This window comes from Chelonoidis abingdonii, chromosome 15 (genome assembly GCF_003597395.2).
Source record: "Chelonoidis abingdonii isolate Lonesome George chromosome 15, CheloAbing_2.0, whole genome shotgun sequence".
Classification (NCBI taxonomy): domain Eukaryota; kingdom Metazoa; phylum Chordata; order Testudines; family Testudinidae; genus Chelonoidis; species Chelonoidis abingdonii.
This window is the reverse complement of record NC_133783.1, coordinates 46986236-47008658: the sequence shown is the minus strand read 5'-3', so window position 1 is coordinate 47008658 and position 22423 is coordinate 46986236. Positions and strand designations below refer to the sequence as shown.

The 22423-nt window shown below is 43.2% G+C and overlaps 1 protein-coding gene across 1 annotated transcript in view; it reads left to right on the top strand.

Annotated features, from left to right (window-relative positions):
- Nucleotides 1–15935: 15935 nt before the first annotated feature.
- Nucleotides 15936–22423, top strand: part of LOC116839330 (scavenger receptor cysteine-rich domain-containing protein DMBT1-like) — a 29678-nt gene continuing 23190 nt past the window's right edge. The window contains exon 1 of the mRNA XM_075072679.1: nt 15936–16029. Within this exon, the coding sequence (XP_074928780.1) occupies nt 15936–16029 (94 nt within the window). The remainder of the gene's footprint in view (nt 16030–22423) is intronic.

Here is a 22423-nt window from a genome sequence, read left to right as displayed (position 1 = left end):
CCTGTTAAATATCAAAACTATGCCGATATGTTTGACAAAAAGAAAACCAACACTGCTCATCACAGCTACACGTACTCCATCAACCTCCAGCCTAGAGCAGAGGTTCTCTTCAGGTGCATTTACTCCCTCTCTGAACCTGAATTACAAGAAGTCCAGAGCTAGTGTAACACCGACAGACCCCGGTTGTCGGCAGGCAGAATCGAACTGGGGACTTCTGGAGCTTAGTGCATGAGCCAAAAGCCGCCTGGCTGTTAGAAAACTCATTAAGTTCTCTCTTTTTAAGTTTTCTGGGTGCCAATAGATAGGACAGAACACTAGACCCAGGTATGTGGGTTACATACTTCCCCTACCTGAGGAAGCATGTCCTGAGCTTCAGAGACTTCTCAGTTGGAATGCTGGATGAACCCCAACTTGTAACATCGCCAGACCCTGGTTGTCAGTGGCAGGATCAAACCGGGGGCCTCTGAAGCTTAGTGCATGAGCCTCTACCGCATGACCTAAAAGACGACTGGCTGTAGAGCAAACTCATTAATCTCTCTCTCTTTAAGTGGTCTCAGTGCCACTAGACTGGACAGAACATCACACCCAGACAGTGTGTGGGTTACACTAACTAAAGGAAAACATGCAGAGTTCACTAGCCTCTCCATATCCCCAGAAAGGCCCCCATCTTCTTCATCATGAAGAAAGACAGCTCCTTCCATCCTTGTGTGGACTACCAAACTCTGAACAAGATTACAATCTAAAACTGGTAGTCCTTACCACTTAATAACGAACAGTTCAAAAGACTCCACTCTGCCAAGGTCTTCATGTAGTTGGACCTTTGCAGAGCTTATCTGGTGAGTATCCAGGAAAGAGATGAGTTAAAGACCAAATATGTACCAGGTAAGGCCACTTCAAGTATTTGGTCATGCCACTTGGATTGTGCAATGCCCCAGCAATTTCCAGCCTTCCATAAATTATCTTGTTAGGGACATGCTGGACCAATTTGTCATAATTTACATAACAACAGCCTCATTTTCTTTGAAAGTCAGGACTCTACAATCATTGGTGCACAGTCTTAGAGGTGGCTTTGGCAGTTTCTCTCCATGTGGAGCTTGAGAAATGCGAATTCGATAAGGACACATTGGAATTCTTGGGATATATCATCTCACTCAAGGGACTCACCATGGACTCATGTAGGGTGGCAGCAATAACCAACTAGGCTGCACCCATGGACATATGTGGGGGGCAGCAATTCCTGAGTTTTGCCATTTCTACAGGTGATTTATTAAAGGATTTGCTAGCCTTGTTGCACTCATAATGGCACTCCTGCAAAAGGGGTCCAGTTCACCTGGTCCAAGGAGGTTCATTTGACCTTTGATTAACTGAGGAGGGAGTTCACCACAGCACCCATACTGATTCACCCAGATCCCACTAACCAATTTACAATAAGTCCAGCACCTGGAACTTTCCAAAAAGTTCAGTATTATCTTATCATATGGGCAACTGCAACTAACTCCACCTGCCTGCCTTTTATTCTGTGGAAGCTTACACTGGCAGAAAAAAATTATACTATTGGGGACAAAGAACAACTGGCTATCAAGGCAGCTTTCAAGGGTTGGTGCCTCCTCCTAGAAGAAGCCCAGTTCCCGGTCCAAGTCCTGATGGACCACAGGAGCCTGGAATACCTACAGACTGCTAGACACCTTAACCAACGCCAGACCTACCAGTCACTCTTCTTCACTTGCTTTGACTTTGTTGTAGAGAATAGCTCAGCGGGTTGAGCATTGGCCTGCTGAACATAGGGTTGTGAGTTCAATCCTTGAGGGGGCCATTCTGGATCTGGGGCAAAAATTGGGGATTGGTACTGCTTTGAGCAGGGGTTGGACTAGATGATCTCCTGAGATCCCTTCCAGTCCTAATATTCTATGATTGCCCAGGACCAAGAAATGGGAAGGTGAATGCCCTATCCTGAAAAGATAAATATCTCAAACCTGGCAAAGAGGCCTCTGCCACAGTCTTCAAGTAGTCCAAGATGCTTGACAGCAGACTGGTAGCCTCCATCCTCTCCATATTCCCTGATGAATCTGTTACAATCCAGATCTGCCAGACTGAGAACAATGCAGGTGTGATGCTGTCTAGTGGGTTGCCAGCTCAAATCAAACCCATAAGCCAATTCACTTGTGTGTAACTATCAAGGAAATGTTAAGAACAAAGGGGGATGTTATCACATTACGTTTACATGGCATATGTAATGTATAATCACATTTGCTCTAAATTCATGAAAACTAGTGAAATGCTAATGTTATTGTCTTTACTTATCTGTAACCAGTTGTTGGCTATTACATTACATATACCTTATGTATACCTTGTAATTAGAATAACCCTAGATTAAAGTATGTGTTAGTGTTAAAATGTTTGATGTGTAAACTTCATGGAAACTAATGAAAAATTGTTGTTTGCTGTTGCTCCTCAAAGAAACTTTGTGTATGTAAATGAAGGTTATTAACGTCAAAGCAAGGGCTCCTAAGCAACAATGTGAATTCACAGACTGTCTGCATTGCTTAGTCTTCATCAAAGGAAGGACCCATGTGGGTGAAGACATCTGTCAGCTTGTCTTCTGTGCGCAGGATCCATAAATACTGGTTTAAGGGAATAATTATGTGTCTTTGAACTATTTTGGATTCTAACAGGGTGGAATACTGAATAAATGGACAGAGAGACCCATAATTTCCATTGGTAACCCTAAGGATCTTTTGGAAATCTAGCAGATTACTACAACTCTATCATTTTGTACTTGCAAACTTTGACTCACCTGTTAATATATTTTACCTGCTTTAATGTCTCAGTAGCACTAATTTCTTTTATTAGCTAATAAATCTTTAATTGGTTTACTAGAGAAATTGTCTTCAGCATTGTCTTTGGTGAGATCCAGAGTACCAATTGGCCATGAGGAGAGTGACTGGCCCTTTGGGATTGGGAGTAAGCTATTTTGATGTGATATTTGGTATAGTGACCAATATCATAAAGTCCAGTTTGTCTGGGTAGCAAGGTAGTCTGGAGAGCCTAAGAAGATTGTGACTCCATGGTAAGGCTAATATAATAATCCAGTAATGCATGTTTGTTATTGGCTTGGTGAAATCTAATTATAGAATATACTACCAGTTTGGAGTGACTACCGTGTTCTCTGACTGTCTGACCTGAGACTGGCACTCTCAGTTGTGAGCCACTTCAGACAGTGTGACTGCAGGTACCTGACCTGACTCCAAATTCTGACTGCTGAATGGCTTCCTTTATCACAAGGGTTGTGGTGATGTTCCAGAGGGACAGCCTAAGTATTGAAACTATGCACAATTCACTGCTTTTGGGCCATTTTGGCCAATTCAAGACCTGGAATTTGGTCTTGAGGAGCTTCTGGTGGCCAGGCCTAAGAGTTTACATCAAGAATTATGTAAAGTCCTGTGACCTCTGTACTCATACCAAGGGTCTTGATTGTGGGTTCTAGGCCTTCTCTCACAACTGCCCACATCTTGGGATGTCAGTATTTTTCTACAGACTGGCCTGGGAACCAAGCTTTGGGAACAAAGGGAGTGACATCATCTGGTGTCCTTCACTCCCCGCACAAGGAGACTCCTGGAAACACCTGTGGAACAAGGACTGAACTGAGGGAAGTACTGGACCCAGGCTAACAGGATTTATAGCCTGTGAATGAAACACATGCAGATTCCAAGCTGTAAAGCAAGGGCAGCTTGTCTCTTAAGATTCTGCAGCCTGCTTCTATTATCTCTTAGGGTGAGAATATGCTATTCATATCCAATCTATTTAGTAGTATTAAGGTTAGTTTGCATTTTTTGTTTTTGTTATATATTTGGTTTGTTTGTTTGGTTTGTTTATAGGTAATCTGCTTTGATCTGTTTGCTATCACTTATAATCATTTAAAATCTATCTTGTAGTTAACCTTGTTTTTGCTTTATCTAAACCAGTGAGTTGGAGTGAAGTGTGTAGGCATCATAGCTCAGGGACAAAGGCTGTTACATATTCCTTTCCACATTGAGAGAGGGGGCAAACTTTACGAGCTTACACTGTACAGTTCCCTGTGCAGTGCAAGATGGTATAATTTGGGGTTTATACTCCAGAGGGGGTGCGTGAATAGGGAGCTCAGTGTTGCCTTGGTTGTAGCCTTCCTATGCAGGGGCTGGTCAGAGAACTTGCATGTAACTGCAGCTGGATGTTTACTGTAAACATTGTGATTGATTCATTTATGTGAAGAATCTGCGCAAAATTATTTTGATACATAATGTAAATATGGGCTCAAACCTTAACTCTAGACTCAAACTTTGAGGTAGTTGAAATTTAGAACTGAACTTTGCATTTGGACCCTCTCTCTAGGAATTGACCTACTGGATCAGATCTATAGTGTATCTGTGGGCCGCTATCCTGTGTCCAGCAATGAGCAGTAACAGGTGCTTCAGAGGAAGGTACAAGAAACCCTGCAGTTGGGGGTTAGAGAAGTATGAGAGTTTGGAAACTTTCGGCCCCTATCAAGTTTACTCCTTGCCCATAATTGTTGGAAGTTGGCTTATGTTCCTGTAGATCAGGAAAGTTGAATTTTGCATTGTTTGCATTTTGGAATAATAATTCAGTGTAATAAATGGACCCTTTAAATGAGCTCTTTCAACACTTGTGTATTAAATGATTGATTGCCTGCATCCTTGTTATAGAGCAAGAGAATAGTAGAAATGAAGATTTATTTTATGGCCCATCAATCTACTAAAGTACTTGATTAGACTGTTACGTATTCCAGATAATGTCTAACCTGATTTTGAAAGTAGTAAATTGTTAACCCAATTTCAAACAGAGATGTATTGCATAATGACAGCTGCTAGCGTGAGAATAACAAGCTCATAGTTCTTACATTCAGTTTATGTCAAGTCAGCTATGAAAGATTAAAGAATCTCGTGTTTATTGAGTAATGTGAACCTCATTGGCATATGGAAGGTCCATTGTACATGCTGTATGTATATAGATCCTGCGGTTGCCATTGAATTGAGATTTTAAATGCTTTGCCCAAGAGTGAGGGTGACAGGGAGTGAAGACGTATTTATTTTAGATGGTTTAAATAGGGGAAAAATAATCTTTCTGAACAGTAAGTTTAGGAAGTGTCATTAGAATGCTTTGGGCCAAATTAATTGCTTCTGTAGTTCCATTGAGTTACACCAGGAATGAATTTGGGCCCATGAGCATATATTAAAATGATCTCTGTATCAAATTTCTTTTACCATTTGCACACAGTTGCTCTATAGCAACCAACAGGTTACTCTTTGCCACTGAGTTTTTAGCAGGTCCCTTCTACCCAAGACTGACTGACTCCCTCCCGTGAAGTGTTCCTGTCACTGGGCATTTTGCAGGCCCTTCACTATGACGTGGCTGCTTTACTTTTCTCCTTGGCCCACTCTTCCTTCGGATGTCTCTTAAAGGTGAGGAGACCCCAGTCCTTTCTTCTCTCTCATTTGCCAGGATCCCAAGAGCAAGAATACTGAGTAGGACATAGAGATTGTGATTTCCTTTTTAAAAGAAACGGACCCTTTTTTTCAGGCTTGAGAACTGATGATTCCCTCCCTCTCCTAATTTGTGATCTCAGTTTCTCAGGCACTGATGCTACCAGTACAAGCTCCACTCCACCACCAACTTTTTCAGTCAAGGAAAACTGTATCTTTGTTCACTAATCCTATAAATAAAGGAACCCACCCTGACAGTGTATGTGGGCTGTAAGCAAATACTTACATGGAGTCTATATGCCCTCACCAGGAGTAAGTAAAGCTTACAGAGATTCTAGCGTGGAGTCTTATGCAACGTCCACTAAAGGAAACTGGAGCTATAGTCTGAGATATGCTTTTGAGAGGCTACTACAACCTCATAGATATATGCAGTGGTACAAAATATTAGGTCAGCTTTGTAATGTTTGAGACTGAACAATTTAAAAAATAATTTCAGGTCTATTGCACAGGAGCTTACAAAACATTTAATGAAGCTGCAGACATCATCTGAACTGATGAGGTGTAGTTTCATACTATCCTGGGCTGATCATGAGCTTGAAGTACTCAAAGAGACAGCCCAGTTGCTACTCCTAGAGACAGAGGGTCTGGAAGGACTCCGTGTTGGTGAGAATCCTCTTTCCCCAGAAGTTTTTGCTGTTGCATTTGTGTTGCATCTTATCTTTTTGACAAACTATCTTCATGCTGTCTGTAATCTGTATCTGCTGCAGAGCTACCAGTGATTGTAATATTTAGTTATTCTCAGTCACATGCATTTTTGTGTTAGGCAGTGTGCACTTAAGTTACCTCCAGTGGGAAAAGAGAAGATTTTTAGAATAAGGCAACATTAGGGAAAAACATGTATATATGTGAACATGAAAGCTAATTTCTCCAAACTGCATACAGAATCAGGTTGTTTAATGATGCAAGAAATGGCTGCCAAAAATACTGAAAGGAAAGAAGACTAAGTGGGATTTTCAGAAGCGCCTATGTAAGGTGGCAGTGCAAGTCCCATTAGCTTTCTAGACAATAGGACGTCTGTTCCTAAATGATATAAGTGCTTTTGAAATTCCATCCTATATACACAGAATCTTCCCCAACACAGCAACTTACTTGAAACATACAGATTTTCGGAGTTGAAATAGGTGCTCAGTATTGCAGCTGAGAGTCACAAAAAGGAATTCTTACTCTATTCACTTTCTGATTTTCTTAAACGCTGTAGCTAAACTAGACTTTAGACCTGGTTCCTGCAGTAATGTTACAAAGTGAGTACAGTTTTTTTTTACTCAACTTATTTCATGCTTTTCTCTCACTTCTGTACTTCTGCAATAAAACCTGCTTTTAAGAGAATTGCAACTATATCTTCTAGCTGGTTAATTTCAGCTGACCACTGAAGGGCTCTTTGGATAGAGAGGAACTGATCTCTGACAAATGCTGGTAACAAAGTGAGGGCAAAGAGCCAAAAGAGCTGACGGGTGCTAGATACCCCAGAGACAGCGTCTTGAAGGAATCTGCCAAAATAAGGATCAAGGTTTTAGGAATGCTTGACTTTGCAACCTTAACACTCCTTTAAGGTAACTTTTAATGTGATGTTGTAGATAGTAGTGCTTTTATTATTAGTGATGTTGCACAATAGTTTATATTACATTTTATTTCAAAATATGATGTTTTTAGGAGACAGTCTTACAGTAGGATGGTCAGTATCACTCCTGAGAGGTTCAGAAAGGTCATAGAGTTTAAAGCCAGAAGGGACCACCAGATCATCTAGTCTGACTTCCTGTTTTATCACAGGCCACCAATGCCTCCCAGCACACGCACACTAAACTCAACAAATCAGGCCATAGCTTCTTGGATTTCACAGTTCATATCACTGTGATTGCAAAGGTGTTTTTAGTTGGTCCAGGCAATACCAGTGAGTGTCTGATATATTATACTAATGCATCCACAATGCCAGACCCACCCCCTCCTACCCTCCCCAGCTCCTGTGATCAGCATGTACTAACTTTTATTCTATATTGACCCTCAAATAATGATAATAATACTTAGCTTTTGTACAGCAAATTTTATCCCTGGATTTCCAACATTCTCCCCATTTTACAGAAGGAGAATCTGAGCCACGGAGCAATGACTGTCCCAAGTTCTCTCTCAGCAGGCTAGCAGCATAGCCAGGAACAGGACCCCAGGTTGCTACTGGCAAAGCTGGCTAAGAAATTCAGCCATGTTGAAATGTAGGGGAGTTGTGCGGTTCAATCTGCTAGTTAGCCTTGATACTCTCAGCCCACACCTCTTGACTCTCAGACAGTCCCAAATCCTACTCATTCGACAATGTGGCTCAAGTATTCCCTCCAATCCTCCCATTTACAAAATATAGCTAATGTGACTTTCAGGTCCATATACAGAAAGAGAGGAAACAGGGCCCTGAGCAAACTCCAGAGCACTGAGCCCAATGCCATGTCCAAAGTCACAGTATCTTCATCAGGAATGGAACTGGACCCAGTGTTCTGATTTTAAAAAGCATTCTTTAGTCATTTTAAAATCTCTGTCAAAATCTCTACCCCTCAGGCCTGTGACAGCTGTCAATAAGACACAACATGATGTGTTTCGCTTTTGTGGATCCACTGCATTCTTAACAGCAGCAACTGCTTATCCAGAATACTATTCAACAGCAAGAAATGTCCTTCAGCATTTGGAAGTGTATTGTGCGGATTAGAACTCACTTTGTCATTTCACAAAAAGAACAGGAGGACTTGTGGCACCTTAGAGACTAACAAACTAATTTCAGCATAAGCTTTCGTGGGCTACAGCTCATTTCTTCGGATACATAGAAAGGAACACACAGAAGATATTTTTTCATATAGAGAACATGAAAAGGTGGAAGTAGCCATGCCAACTGTGAGAGACCAATCGAGATGAGCTATCATCAGCAGGAGAAAAAGAACCTTTGAAGTGATCATCGAGATGACCCAGAGAACGTGTGAGGAGAACTTTACATGGAGAAATAGATTCAATTAGTGAATGGTTGGGTCATTACACTAAGCCTCTGCAAATGGGGCAAAAAGTGCTCAATGTGGTGCACCTCCCTTTGGAGGTGCACTGGCCTGCTACCTTTGGAACAGTGCTGCCACCACTGGAAGCTCCCAAGGAGTGGGGGAGCCACCAGCGCCTAGACTGTGCCCTGTCCAAGCTCCGCCCCAGGCCCTGCTCCCACTCGGCCTCTTCTCTCCATGGCTCCACCCTTGATCCGCCTCTTCCTGTCTTCACTCTGCCTCTTCTCCCCCATGGCCCTGCCCTTGCTCTGCCTCTTCCTACCCCCGCTCCACCAGCAAAAACAAAAGTTATTGTTTGTGCTACAGTGGGCATGACAGTGCTGGGTATGGCCCTTATTCCCTTCCTCACCTGAGCCTAGGAAAGCAGACCCCAAGAGTTACTCCTAGTTAAGTTCAGCTTTGCGAAGGGTCAGCCCTGTTCGGATTTCCCCAGCTCTTCAAGGGGTTGCTTCCCACACCACCCTAGTGGGAAGGATGCCGCAGGCTGAAGTTAAGGCACCTTGAGGAATGTGTGTTCACCACTCTTCTCACTCACAAAAGACAAATGGGAAGCACAGGCAATCCTAGGCATAAGCTCAAAGGTTTTGGGGTGACAAGAGACCTGTGGGGACATATGCAAACTCCCCTTATGTGAGCTGCTAATTTGATCCAGAAGGAAAGATCTGTATATGTGGCTACGTATGACTGATTTGGTAATGCTCAGCTCTGTTCTATGACAAATGTATGGTGTGTGATTATGGGGAAATCTTACAGTGTGAAGGTATGACGTTGGAAATCTGAGGAGGCGATAATAGATATTCCATCTAATGAGGATGGACTTCCTTAGACAGGATGAATATTCTTGTTCTGCCCTTTTCTCAAGGGAAGAGATGTAGAGAAGTGGGGACACAGGCCTACCACTTGAAAGGGGAGAAAAGGATCTCTGAAGAGGGAACCTACCCAGGGACTGCGACAGAAGCATCATGGGGTAAGGGAGAGAGAAATCTGGAAAAAGTTTGTCACTAGCACCTGAAAATTTCCAGGGTCAAACCCTCGAGCTGTAGCTCCATTCATCTGTGCAGATTTCTGTTAGACCTAGCTCCCAAGGTAACATCTATAGCAGAACACGTTACACACAGTGGCATCCTAACAGTTAAAACTGGACATGGGATGCCATGAAAAGAATACGATAAAGACCAAAATTGACTAATCTGTGGTAAAAGAGATCTTAGGTTACTCCCATCTGAGAGAGAGATGTATCCATGTTAGAATCTTGTTTGAGAGAAGTATCTTGGTGACACAGTAGTGGAACCGTCTTCAGGTGGTGGTGTTCATCCAATGAATTTGGTGGTGTGGTTTCAATTCTTATTAAATACCACAACTGTGTGAGCAGGGGATAACATTGACTAGCAGTATTTGTGTGTGTTTTCTAGTCTTTCAGCACTAGGTTCAGTTTCAATTCTGGGTATATGACTGTGTGAATGCCTGTGTATTCGAGATCTTGAAACCCTTGGGTGACTGCCATGAGGTATCTTGGAAGCTGTACTGTAATAAAGAAGTAGGAAAAAGAACAGTAGACCACAGTTTGTACAACTCACAAATTTATTGTAATAGTGAAGCTCTCTTTGCCTTTAGTGTTATTTCTGTGAAAAACAAAAACAAATCCACTTCCTCTAGTTACCTTTGTGCAGGTGTTTATTATAGTCACTAATCCTATCTGTCAGCTGTAAAGCAACTGAGGGGTTTAAAAACGGGGATGGCCAATCCAACTCAGAAGAACTGATCAGAACCACTCCCCAAACTCAGAACTACCTTAACGGAACTGTTTGGAAGTTTTAAAAAAAAGTTAATTAAAATGTATACACTTCCCCACCCCCCACACCCAAATGTCACATCTCATCTTGATTCTGGCCAGGAGTGGAACAGGAAATGTCAGAATTCTATGAGAACTCGATAATCTGATGTTTTATTTTGCTGGGATTGAATTGGGTTTGCAAGACTGTCTCAGCATCTCAGAAGTTCTATTGAAAGTGGGGTTTTTCTCTCAATTTCAACAGAACTCCAGGACATCTGGATCCCCAAAGCATTGTACTGTTGTGAGCACAGCATTTCAGTGCTTCATATAACCCCACTGCCAATGGCATCTTCTTCCAATTGGCCACTTCTCACCTGGTGAGATGAGAACAGAAGTCACATCCCTCCACCAGCAGAGGGCATGAGGCTTGAAGACATGGACAAGGACATGAGCATGGAGAAAACATGGAGAACTGCTTCCACTCCTCTTTGGGCCAGGCAAACTATGATCCTCCTGACAGAGTGACACTAGTGGCCAATTAGCAGATGTTTGAGGGTGGTGTGTGAGAGAGAGATTTTAAAACTGTCTTGGAGCAGAGGTAAAAGGAAAGAATGTGGATGCAGTGGGGGAAAAATGTGTGTAGGGAGGGTTTGGTGGATGAAGGGATAGGTGTGGAGCTGCAGAGAGCTGCTCTTAGTTTGCTTTAAAAGTTCAAGCACAGAAAGGCTTCACAGGCTCTCTTGGCTTTCTAAAGGTGAATGTAGGTTATATGGATTGAAAATATGTGCATTAATAATATGTAGGTCTGTTATTTCCTTCCTAGGTATAAATAATATGAAATATTATCAGTATTTGTACAGACACCACTTAAAATTGTGAAAGGAAACTTCTAGAATTGAAGCACATCAGGAGTGAAGGTTTTGTTTATTTGTTTAAACATTGTAAGCAATATCTGTCTTTCAGAGACTGGTTGCCAAGAAACATAGGAATGTTTTGAAATAGTAGCTAGGGAAGTTTCCAGCTAACAAATCTATAAAATTCTATTGCTGGTTTCTCCTAGATTTATGGTAAAAATTGCACTGCTGGATTAGATGTTGTATTTGAAACTTTACAATAATTTGGACTGATGAAGTGAAAGGGTGTAAATCAAGCGAATGACCTTCATGGGTAGTAACACCCTATATTAGATGTGTGCATGTATCTCAGGCACACTATCTCTGAAGACTTCCCAAAAGAGATTGTCCAAGGTGTTTGATCTGCCAGTCTGGCCCTGCTAATGGGAAGCTGGGAATAAGTGGAAAGCTTGCAAGAAAAATCTGTTTTGACATTTCTGACTAATTTTGCTGATTGAAGAGATTGAAACACAGTTCATATAAATAGTCAGATGTTTGGTTGTGTATCTGAATCAGAGCACTGGACCATTTGAGGTTTGCCCATTGTTCAGTCTGTTCTAAACTCTTCTGTCTGCTCTGACATTTGAAACAATGTTTCACATATGCCTCTTTCTGACACTAGATTTTTTTTACTTCCTTATACATTCTTGCTGATCTTTTCTCTCTCATTGTGTTGAAACTCAGGGTTTCATTTTATTGTTACACAGTATGTGGCGTGCTTGTATGGAATAAATGAGGAGCATGGATCAGCATTCACATTGCACTCTCCGTTAGTACCCGTCCCAAGCTGGGGAAGCTAATGATCCAGCCAGTGGACCAACTTCGGTGATGAATCCTGGTCATGTGCCACCTGAGGCACATTGAGCATATGCTAAGAAGGAATAACTTGTGTTGGGGGATGCAGGAAAATGTCTCAGGACCAGGCCAAACCCATTCTATTTTGGAAGCTACTCCTTTGCTTCAATGAACTTCATATGTGTCTGATTTTGTTATCTTTCTATATTGTATAAACCACATAATATCCAGATGAGCTTGGATTTCCACACCTAGCAAGAGCCACATAGCTCACATGTGACTATGGCCTGCAGACCAGGTAATTTCTCACGCAGGCATATAGGCTGCAGGCACATAGCAATTATTTCTTTATAGTGATTCCTCTTAGCCACCAGGGGCTGGTGTGGCATCAGATCCCCTCTTCCTGCTTTCCCTTTTGGATCTAAGCCAGGAAGGCTGGGTAGCTTATAGGGACATGAAATAAAGAATCCAATGCTTGGGTCTGGGTTCCCCCCCTCAACTCCTTCTTCCACAGCTTCAGCTCCTTCACCTCACAACTCAGCCAGATGTCCTAAGCTTTCCCTCCCCTTCCCCGGTTTCCAACCACTTCTCTGTTACAGGAGTTCTCTATATATGTATAGATGTCAGTAGTTAGATAAGGTGCTAATAGATGCACTCCAGGATATGTAGCATAGTTCATGAGTTTTATAGGATCAATAAAACTTCTTGTCTTGCACTTGTTCCTCTGCGCAGCTCTATTCATTGCTCTTAACACCCACCTGTCAGTAGTATAAGGGGCCTGCCCCCTGGGGATATTACTTGCAGGATCAAGACAGACATATGACCAGAGGCAAAGGGTGTCATGTGGCCCTCTGAGAACTCCTCTCAATGCCCTCTACCAATCAGAATGGGTTTCATCCCGCATAGGACCATCCCAAGAGGAGATTTGTTCCAAGGCAAGGTGGCCCACCCAGAAGAGGGTCATGTGACCCCTCTAAGAACTCCGCCCATCACCCTCTACCAATCAGGATGGATTTTGCCCCCTGTAGGACTGCCCTGAGGGGATATTTGACCAACGGGGGTTGGAGTTCTGGGGTGGGGTGACCCACCCAGAAGAGGATCACGTGACCCCTCTAAGAGCTCCCCCTACTGCCATATACCAATCAGAGTGCAGCACCAACCCTGGAAGTCCCAGCAGCGTGTGGAAAAGGCTATTTTGTTTCAAGAATATGTGTGCTAGAAATCGTGGAAATGCTGAGAGTAAACATGGACTCCTTCACCACCCCTGTGAAAACTTTGTACTTTGTTTTAGCTCCAAGGGCCTTCAACCACCCGTGGAGGAAGCACTACCTCAGCGACACTTCCGAGGACGAGGGAGTGGCCGATGGGAGCCCTTTGGCCCAGCTGTTAATGAATAGGGTGGAACCCCACCCTGAAACCCAACTGCTTGTGAGGCATCCCGACGAGCATGATGCCCTCTCATTGTCCACCCCCCAGAGGAGGAAGGGCCACACAGACCTTTCTAACACAGATAGTCACAAAGCCCTTGTCAATAGATATTTTTATTTACAGCCACCAAGTTTTATATCACGTTTGTCCCCTCACTATTCTCTAACAATCCTTTTAGATTTTTTTACAAATATTCTTTGTCTTAAGCAGGGTTGTGTAACTTTTTGTGCAGATAAGGCAGTCAATATAACTCCATAAGCAGGCATCTTCTGGTTTGGTCATTTTCTTTAAAACACTGTAAGGGTCTTGACCGAATTGCACAGCATTTACCAAGGTCACCCCTTGTGCTAAATTTTCTTGGGTTAGGCACAGACATTGCAAAGCATAACCTATGGCAATAACAGCGTTTAATAAGCTTTCTAAGCACAGATCAGCACACAGGTCCTAGAGCCTCCAAAGTCCAACTCACACAGTCATTATGCCGTTGGGCTTGCACATCTATGACATAGCCCTCACAATCTTCGAAAAGCTTTTCCCTAAGGCAGTGACTAAGGATAGCATCAACAGCAAAACGTACAATAGAATGCATGACCTTTTTACGCTCACGACATGGCACAGGCTCAGCTAGTTCCATGCCAAGTTTCCTCCTTAAATCCATATTGCCGTCATCCTCAGTGTCCTCATCAACTATTTGTACTGCTGTTGAGCAAAAACAAGATGGATCCGGTTCGTCTTCATTGTCTGATGCAACGCGGTCCAGGGCCTCCAGTTCTTCTAGAAAGGCGCCATTGAGCTGTTGAGAGATTTTCAGAAAAGAAATAACTGCAAGCCCCCTTGCTTGTTTTTAGATATACGCAACCTCGGGTTGGTTCCTAACACCATTACACCCCATCTTTGACCATCACTTCTTAATCATTCATTTACCTGAGTGACATCTTTTCTGTTCACCAGTGACTCCGTTTTCCCTTCTCAATGTTGAAGGATAAACAGAGCCCTGAGAAAAGGGCTACAAACTGAACTGGGCATGGCTGATTGTTTGTCCCAGGCTGGAGGTCGAGTCCACCAGCCTACACAGTGAATTTAGCTCCTTTTCTTTTTTTTCTTTTTTTTTTCCATGAATTGTCCACAAACACATCGTGACTTTTACAAATTTTATAGATTACTTTGATAATTGCTGGATGTGTTTATGGGTTTATGTGAGGAAGTTGTCGATGTTGAATAAATATGTTGAGTACAAAAGTCAGATCAATGGCCTGGGGCTCTTTTGACCAGAGATCTTCTCTTGGATGGCCATTGTAACAGAACAATATAATTGGTGCTATACATCAGACATCAATTTGCTCGATCAACAGATAAATCATCGCTATCTTCATATTTAATAAATCAATGGTTCTACATTAATCAAGTGAAATCCAGCACAGGAAAGATTGAATTAACTGACACCAGTTTTCTTAGCACAACTGTTTGTAATTCCAAATGCTGGTAAATATTTGCAGTATGATAGCAGATATTGTACAATGCACATTAGATATTCTGTTGGTGGGTGCAGCTCTGATCTCTTCTGAGCTGTTACTGTTTTCTTGCCAACAATGTGTCTGAAAACAAAGTGCTGATATGTTAGCAATGGTCTGGTATGTTTGCAATGAAATCTGTTTACATAGACTAAATTTCTATTATCCCGATGACCTTATCTTGAAGGAAACTTCTTGATGTGCTAATCAAGGTTTCATAACGTATACAGTATTAAAAAAAAAAAAAAAAGGCACTAAAAAGAGAGAACTCCACCGGTGTACATTGTTTTAACCACCATATGTCAGAAATTCCGAGTCAGCCTCCTCCTAAAAGTACATGAAATTCTGGCCTTGATCCTTCCCCATTGAAATCACTGGGAGTTTTTCCATTGCACCCTCAGTGATCTGCTCATGGTCACTTAGCAAAGTCAGGGGCAGAGCTAGGAAGTAGAATCCAAGAATGCTGACTTCCAAGGCTATGTTATATCAGGTGAATCTCACTGCCTCATTACTATTTCATAAAGCTGTGCCCTGATAAGCAGTTAAGGTGCCATTCCCTCATTACAAAGGTTGAGAATTTTCTCTTCAAACAGGGATTTTCTTAAAGTTGTAGCAGTTAAATCTGGTTAACATTATGTGCCCTTTAAATAATTCCCACATGAACTCCACTGAAAACACTGTGACTAGAAAAAAGTTAGTAATAATAATCAATTGAATTTAACATCAGGGAATGTTGACAGAACAGAGATTTCAGCAGAGGGTTTTTTTTTCAAAACTTTGTGGAATTTCTTTTTCAGTACAGTGAAAGAAAAAACCTCATGGTTATTAGAAAAAGCCAAAGCAAAGAAAGTGCGCATGAAAATCTATTCAGATATTACAGGAGACACCATGGCTTGGAAGGGAGAAAGCATATTTAGTACAGTAAGTGCCCACATTAATCTTTCATTATATTTTTTTATTTATTCGCACTGACAATGACGGATTTGTCTGACAATGGAATTCTCCTAAAACTAATCCATGAGAAAGAAATTGCAAACACTTTGAGGTGTGAGCTGAAGAAAAGAGTTGGTAGAATTATGGACTATGAATAAATTACCCGACCAATTTAGCCCTTTTTTCTGTTTGAACCATTTGTGAATGGATTTTTATTAATTTAATTGCTATTCATAATAGTTTTAAGAGTTTGAGAGAAGAACTGTCCTCTGGGTTGTTTTTGCTTTGCTAATCAGAGTGTGATTGATCATTAGAACCATCTGACTCACTACACCCAACACTCTTGTCATGGTATTTATCCCAAAGGTATTGTGTAGGTAGTCATATAAAAACTAATAACATTCTGAATATTAATATCATTGTAAAATACGTGTGTTAAATGTTATATGTGAAGTTATGAATTCCCTCTCTATGATGTTACTAACCCATGTTTAAGACCAGACAGTCTAATCTAGGTAAAGGGGCTAAACAAGTCTGTCCTAAACAAAAGAATGTGGGTTTTCCTCAATTTACATATTAGCAGTAAATAATGCCATGGCGCTAAGCCAGCAGTGGTTATCCTGATCCTGAACTCAAGAGACAGAGAATTAACATGGTTCCTGCACCCCAGACTGAAACCCCTGGAAGCCTTCCTGACTTGTCAGACACAGACAGTCCTTTTGGGGATATGAGGAACAGAGCGAGAGAGAGATTTCCTGTATCTTTTACCTTAGAAGACAAAGGAACCAACGATTTGATCTCTGTGATGGGTCCTGACCAGAAAAAAGCTGGAAAGGAGACTGAGAGAAATCATCTCGAACCAGCATCTTGCTGGTTAAGATTTAGTCTTTTAGAAGCATATTTTCACTTTGATTTGCTTGTAACAATTTCTACCCTTAGCTCTTTTACTTGATATCACTTAGTCCTTGTTCTTCAGTTAATAAATTTATTTTGCTTTCATTATAAAACATCAGTGCTATGTAAGATGAGCGAAGCGTGTGCTTATAGACAGCTAACAGGTTGGAGTGTGTTAGAGGGCTTTCCCTTCCCTGGTTCTTGTCACACAGACAGAAAGCAGAAGACCAGAAGTCTGAAGTCCAGGCAATGTGATGTTTATTGGGGTTAGTCCCCATTCCTAGCTCTGACGCTGCAGAGCATTTACCCTGTATTCCCCTTCCCACCTCTGACACTGCAGAGCATTGCCTGTGTCTCTATTCCCATCTCCTCCTCCTTAGCAGGCTCAAATATACTTGCAATGCATGACCACAGTCCCACTCCTTACATAGAATCATAGAATATCAGAGTTGGAAGAGACCTCAAGAGGTCATCTAGTCCAACTCCCTTCTCAAAGCAGGACCAATTCCGCAGGGTTTTGTCAAAGTCTGACCCTTAAAAACCTCTAAGGAAGGAGATTCCACCACTCCCTAGATTACCCATTCCAGTTTCAATCTTAAGTAGATATATGTTCCTGAGACGAGACATTCACCCTCCTAGTGAAAGTTTTTCTAATATCCACCTAAACCTCCCCAGTGCAACTTGAGCATTACCCCTGATCCTGTCATCTGGTACCCACTGAGAACAGTTTAGATCCAACCTCTTGAACCTACCCTCTTTGGAACCCCCTTTCAGGGAGTTAAAAGCAGCTATCAACCCCCCACCCTTCATTCTTCTCTTCTGCAGACTAAACAATCCCAGTTCCCTCAGCCTCTTCTCATAAGTCATGGGCTCCAGCCCCATAATCATTTTTGTTGCCCTCTGCTGGACTCTTTCCAATTTTTCCACATCCTTCTTGTAGTGTGGGGCCCAAAACTGGACACAGTACTCCAGATGAGGCCTCACCAAAGTCGAATAGAGGGGAATGATCACATCCTTTGATCTGCTGGCAATGCCCCTACTCATACAGCCCAAAATGCCATTAGCTTTCATGGCAACATCTTATGGTCATGTTCCATTTTGGGTCTGTGGTCTTCATCTCACCTCTTTTGTACCCCATTCAAGTCTGCTGACGGGGTAGGGGGCAGCAAAGGGGGCAATTGCCCAGAGGCCCAGTCAATTTAAAAGGGCCCGAGGCCCCTGGCTGCTGCTGCTTGTGCAGTAGTGGTGGCCAGGAGCCCCGGGCCCTTTTAAATCACCCAGCGGACCTCTCCTACCCCCCCATACAGCATCCTGATCAGTTTGTCCCTGTCCCTGCCAGTGCCTCCTGCCCACTGCCGTCAGCTATTTGGCCTGAGGCACTGGGGGGAGGGGGCAGAGCAGGGGGTGGGAAGAGATGGAGCTGGCCTGGGTGATGCACAGACCAGATGCCAAGAATGGAAGGGGTGGGACCAGTCCCTTCCATCCACTGAGACGCTGCTCTGCAGCCCTGTTTGGCCATTGCCTGAGAGAGCCTGGCTGGGGTGCTGACTTCTGTTCCTGGCTCGGGTGCTGGGGTCCCCGCCTACCAAGCTGGGCAGGGAGTGGAAGCCACCTCCTCCCAGCTAGGCTCTCTCAGGCAGCTGCCAGGCAGGGCTGCACAGCAGCAACCTGTAGGGACCAACATTAAAAGTGGCTCCCTCCTGCTCCCCACCTGAACTGCTGCCTGCCAGGGAGAGAGGCAAAATGTGCTGGGGGGTGGTGCAGTGGGAGGACAAAGAGCCCCCCTGCACAAGTAACATGGAGTGTGGAGAGTGCAGTGGCCATGGGATGGACACGGGGGTAGGGTGGGGTGGGGGGGACATGAAACCTGCCCTTTTGATCATGCCCCCTCCCACTAGGGGGAGGCACCAGTTGTATATGGGGTGCTCTCGGGGAAGGGGGGGTGGAACAGGGGTTGGAAGAGGTGGGATGGGGCAAGGCTGTGGCATTGGGGAAAGGGGCCTAGGATGAGTGGGGGTTCGAGCACCCCCCGGGAAATCTGGAAGTCGGCAGCTGTGTTCCCAGGTGTGCGTGGGGTGGTACTGGTAGCAGCAAAGGCAGCTGGGCAGGAATGTGGAAGCCCTGTCTGTGCTGGAGGAGCACACCCAGCAGTGCAGCCATTGACTGTTCTGCCCTGGGGCCCAGAATTCCTGGTGGCAGGTCTGGCTCCATGGGAGGGGTAAGGAGTGAGATTGTGCCACGGTTAGGGACAGGCGTTTCTTTGTTCTTTTAGTGTTTTGTACCTTCCCCTCAACTCCCTTTGCTCCTCCCACCTGTTTGCTTGACTTTGCCTGAGAGAAGATCTAGGCAGCCTTCCACAGTATGCTCATGTATTACACGCCCACCACATCCTGCAACATTTTAACTGTTCTGATCTGTTACCATTATACTAACAAACCCATCTGGCTAGGCAGAAGCAACACACCCAGTCTCTTTGTGCACGCATATTAGTGTAAGAGTATCAAAAGGTCAAACCCAAAATTCTATCTCAGGCTGACAAACAAGCCTATATACCAACAGAGTGTTTTACTGCCTCTGTAGAGGCAGCGAACTTAATACTTTCTCTGTGAAGGTCCAGAGAGAGGGACTGATCCCTGCTGTAGGATGATTTTGGGGTGAATTTGGGGCTGGAAGATTTTAAGTTCAGCCTGCAAAGATTAACCAAGTTGGGCAAAGCCAGTGCGAGGCTAATGGGCTGCTAGCAGGTTGCTGGGTCAGAGCTCTGGATCAAAGCTGCAGAGCCACAAGATACCCATGATTATAAGGCAAACACTGATCGAAACTGTTACTGGCCTGGGAGAACCCCCAAATGTCACAAGTCAATAAGACACTAATAAAATATTAAATAAACTACTGCCAAATATTTATGTGATGCTGTGACTCAATCATATTCCTGAATTATGTACTGCAGACAACTGATTGACCCTTCAAACACCATGAAAAATTCGTTCCTGGGGAATGGCCACCCCACCACTTCCTACAGTCTCAAAGATTCTCCCCCTTTCTTGCCACCAGCAGTAGCTGGGAAGAATAAAGCACCTGGATCCACTCTAGAGACACCAAAGGTAACTTTTGATTCATACACGAGTCAAACTTATGTGGGATAATTTGTGCCAAAAATTCTCCTTCAAGAAGTGTGAAATGCTATTGTTTAAATATTATCTTCTGGCAGAGACCACCGGGTTTTAAAAATAAAATGAAATGTGGAACAAATTAAACACACCTTCCTTTGTAACTGAAATGAAAACACCTTTGGAATTCACTTTGTATTGATTTACTGTTGGTGCAGAGCAGACTGTTGAGCCACGCCCCTCCATAGTCAGAGCCTATAAATTATAATGCTCCGTTCCTCAGGAGCCCTCACAAGATGGGTGCCACAATGATCTTCATTTGGATGTTCCTGACAATTTCTGGAGCTCTGCAGACTACCACAGGTACAGTGCCTACCATTCTTACAAAAATGTAAGGACAAGTTCTGCTCACTTTCACTGGGTCCACATCTAGAACTCCCAATCATGCCAATGGGAGCTTTGTGCAAAGATTAAAGGTAGTGTCAGCGTAGGGCCACATCGGCTAGCGCAGCTCTGTTCTGTTGAAAAATGTGAGACAAACAAACTAGTTAATTGTCACTATTATTTGAACCATTTAAATAAACTGCTTAGTATGGTGAAATTAACCTTGCTCCCACCACCTAGTGTTTTGTGTTAGTGGCTTGTGCCACAATTTAAATCAAGTCAATCAATAGCCTATAAGTTAACAATTTAACGTCTCCAAATCTTGGTGTTCATGGTGTGAATTAAGGAGTAATGTGGGTTCTCTTGCTCAAAGCCATATTTATTGTCAAGTGCTGCAAAAGTAATATGTTTAGGTGCCCATTGAACTACCTAGCTAATATTTTATTAAATACATTTTAACAAAATGTAATAAGCTAGAACTGTGAAATTATCAGAGTGTACTTGGGATGAATGAACCAGTATGCTGGCATCTTCCCCTTTGTGAGTGATCTTCTTTCTTGTTATCTTGTCATAGTTTGGGTAACCTGTTCAAAATGTTAAACCAACCTATTCTAAACAAGCCTGTAAGGCTCATGTTATATAATTTGGATTTTTGTACCTCGAAACTGTGGGTGATTTTCTTAACTAGTATTAATGCAGCATTATTTCTGTTCACATCTGGTCCTCGTTAAATGAGATTTGTGAAGGGTGAGTGTGCGATAGCTTGTGTTTATCCATTCAGTGTATTTATGAATGATTATAACAGGGGAGTAAGGATATATGTATGAACCCTAATTGTAACCTTACAGCACGGCAACTTCTTCAGAACAACTTTGAAGTCTACCTCCTTCACTAACTTAAAGTACCCTTCATAATATACCAGTCATGGGTTCTGATCAACCTCTGTGCTCCTTGTTAAACAGGTGGCTGGCGTCCCAAGTATTTGAAGGTCTTGACTTAGCCACTTTTCTCTACTCGGTTTGTGTTTCTCTCTTCCCATTCTCTATTTCCTCCTGTGCTTCTCTAAAACTTTCTTCCCCCAGACTATTCTTGCTTCTTCTAGCTTCTTCCAGTTTCTTCTTCTCTCAACTCCCTGCAGCCTAGGGTGTCCAGATAGCAAATATGAAAAATTAGAACAGGGAGTGGGGGTGGGGGGTAATAGGTGCCTATATAAGAAAATGCCCCGAATATCAGGACTGTCCCTATAAAATCATGGTCACCCTAATACAGACCCAGGAGCAGCTCTGAGGGAGCTGAGAACACTTTGGTGAGCCATGGTTGTCCTTTCATACTGCAGCTGTCCTGCTGGCCACCTGTTGCACTGCAGATGAGAAAGGAGAGTAGCTTGTTTCCTTGTGGGGCTGTGCAACCCTCAGTGCAGAGCAGGAGCTCAACTGATCTTGCCTAAACCTAGTAGAGCGTTTAGCAAGAGATTGCTCCTTTACCCCGCACCCTCACCAGCCACCCAACAGAGCAGAAAAGAAGAAACGATGAGCACCAACAACCAGTTATGGCTCCCTGATTCTCTATCCCAAGCCCAGCGCAGTTTGTTTAACGTGTGTCAGCTGACTATGGTCCCCAAGACTGAAGGCCACATCTCGCAGTCAGCAGCCCTTCAGTTATTGCCTTGTTCAAATATTCCAGCACAGTCAAAGATGAGAATTGTCTAATCTGGGCTGATTGGTTTTCCCACTACTGTTAAAATGATCACCCATTAACATGCATTTCTGGGGAAACTGAATATTTTGATTCCTGCAAAATCATTACTTGCTAATAAAGCAGTATACTTGTTGATGAAGCAGTGTGTCTAGGACCCCCACCATGGAACCACTTTTTATGTCTAAGGGTACGTCCATACTACCCACCAGATTGGTGGGTAGCGATCAATCTATCAGGGATTGATTTATCGCGTCTCGTCTAGACGCGATAAATCGATCCCTGAACGCGCTCTTGTCAACTCCGGAAGTCCACCAGGGCGAGAGGTGGAAGCGGAGTTGATAGGGGAGCTGTGGCCTTTGATCCCACACCGTGAGGATGGGAGGTAAGTCGAAATAAGATTCATCGACTTCAGCTACGCTATTTCTGTAGCTGACGTTGCATAT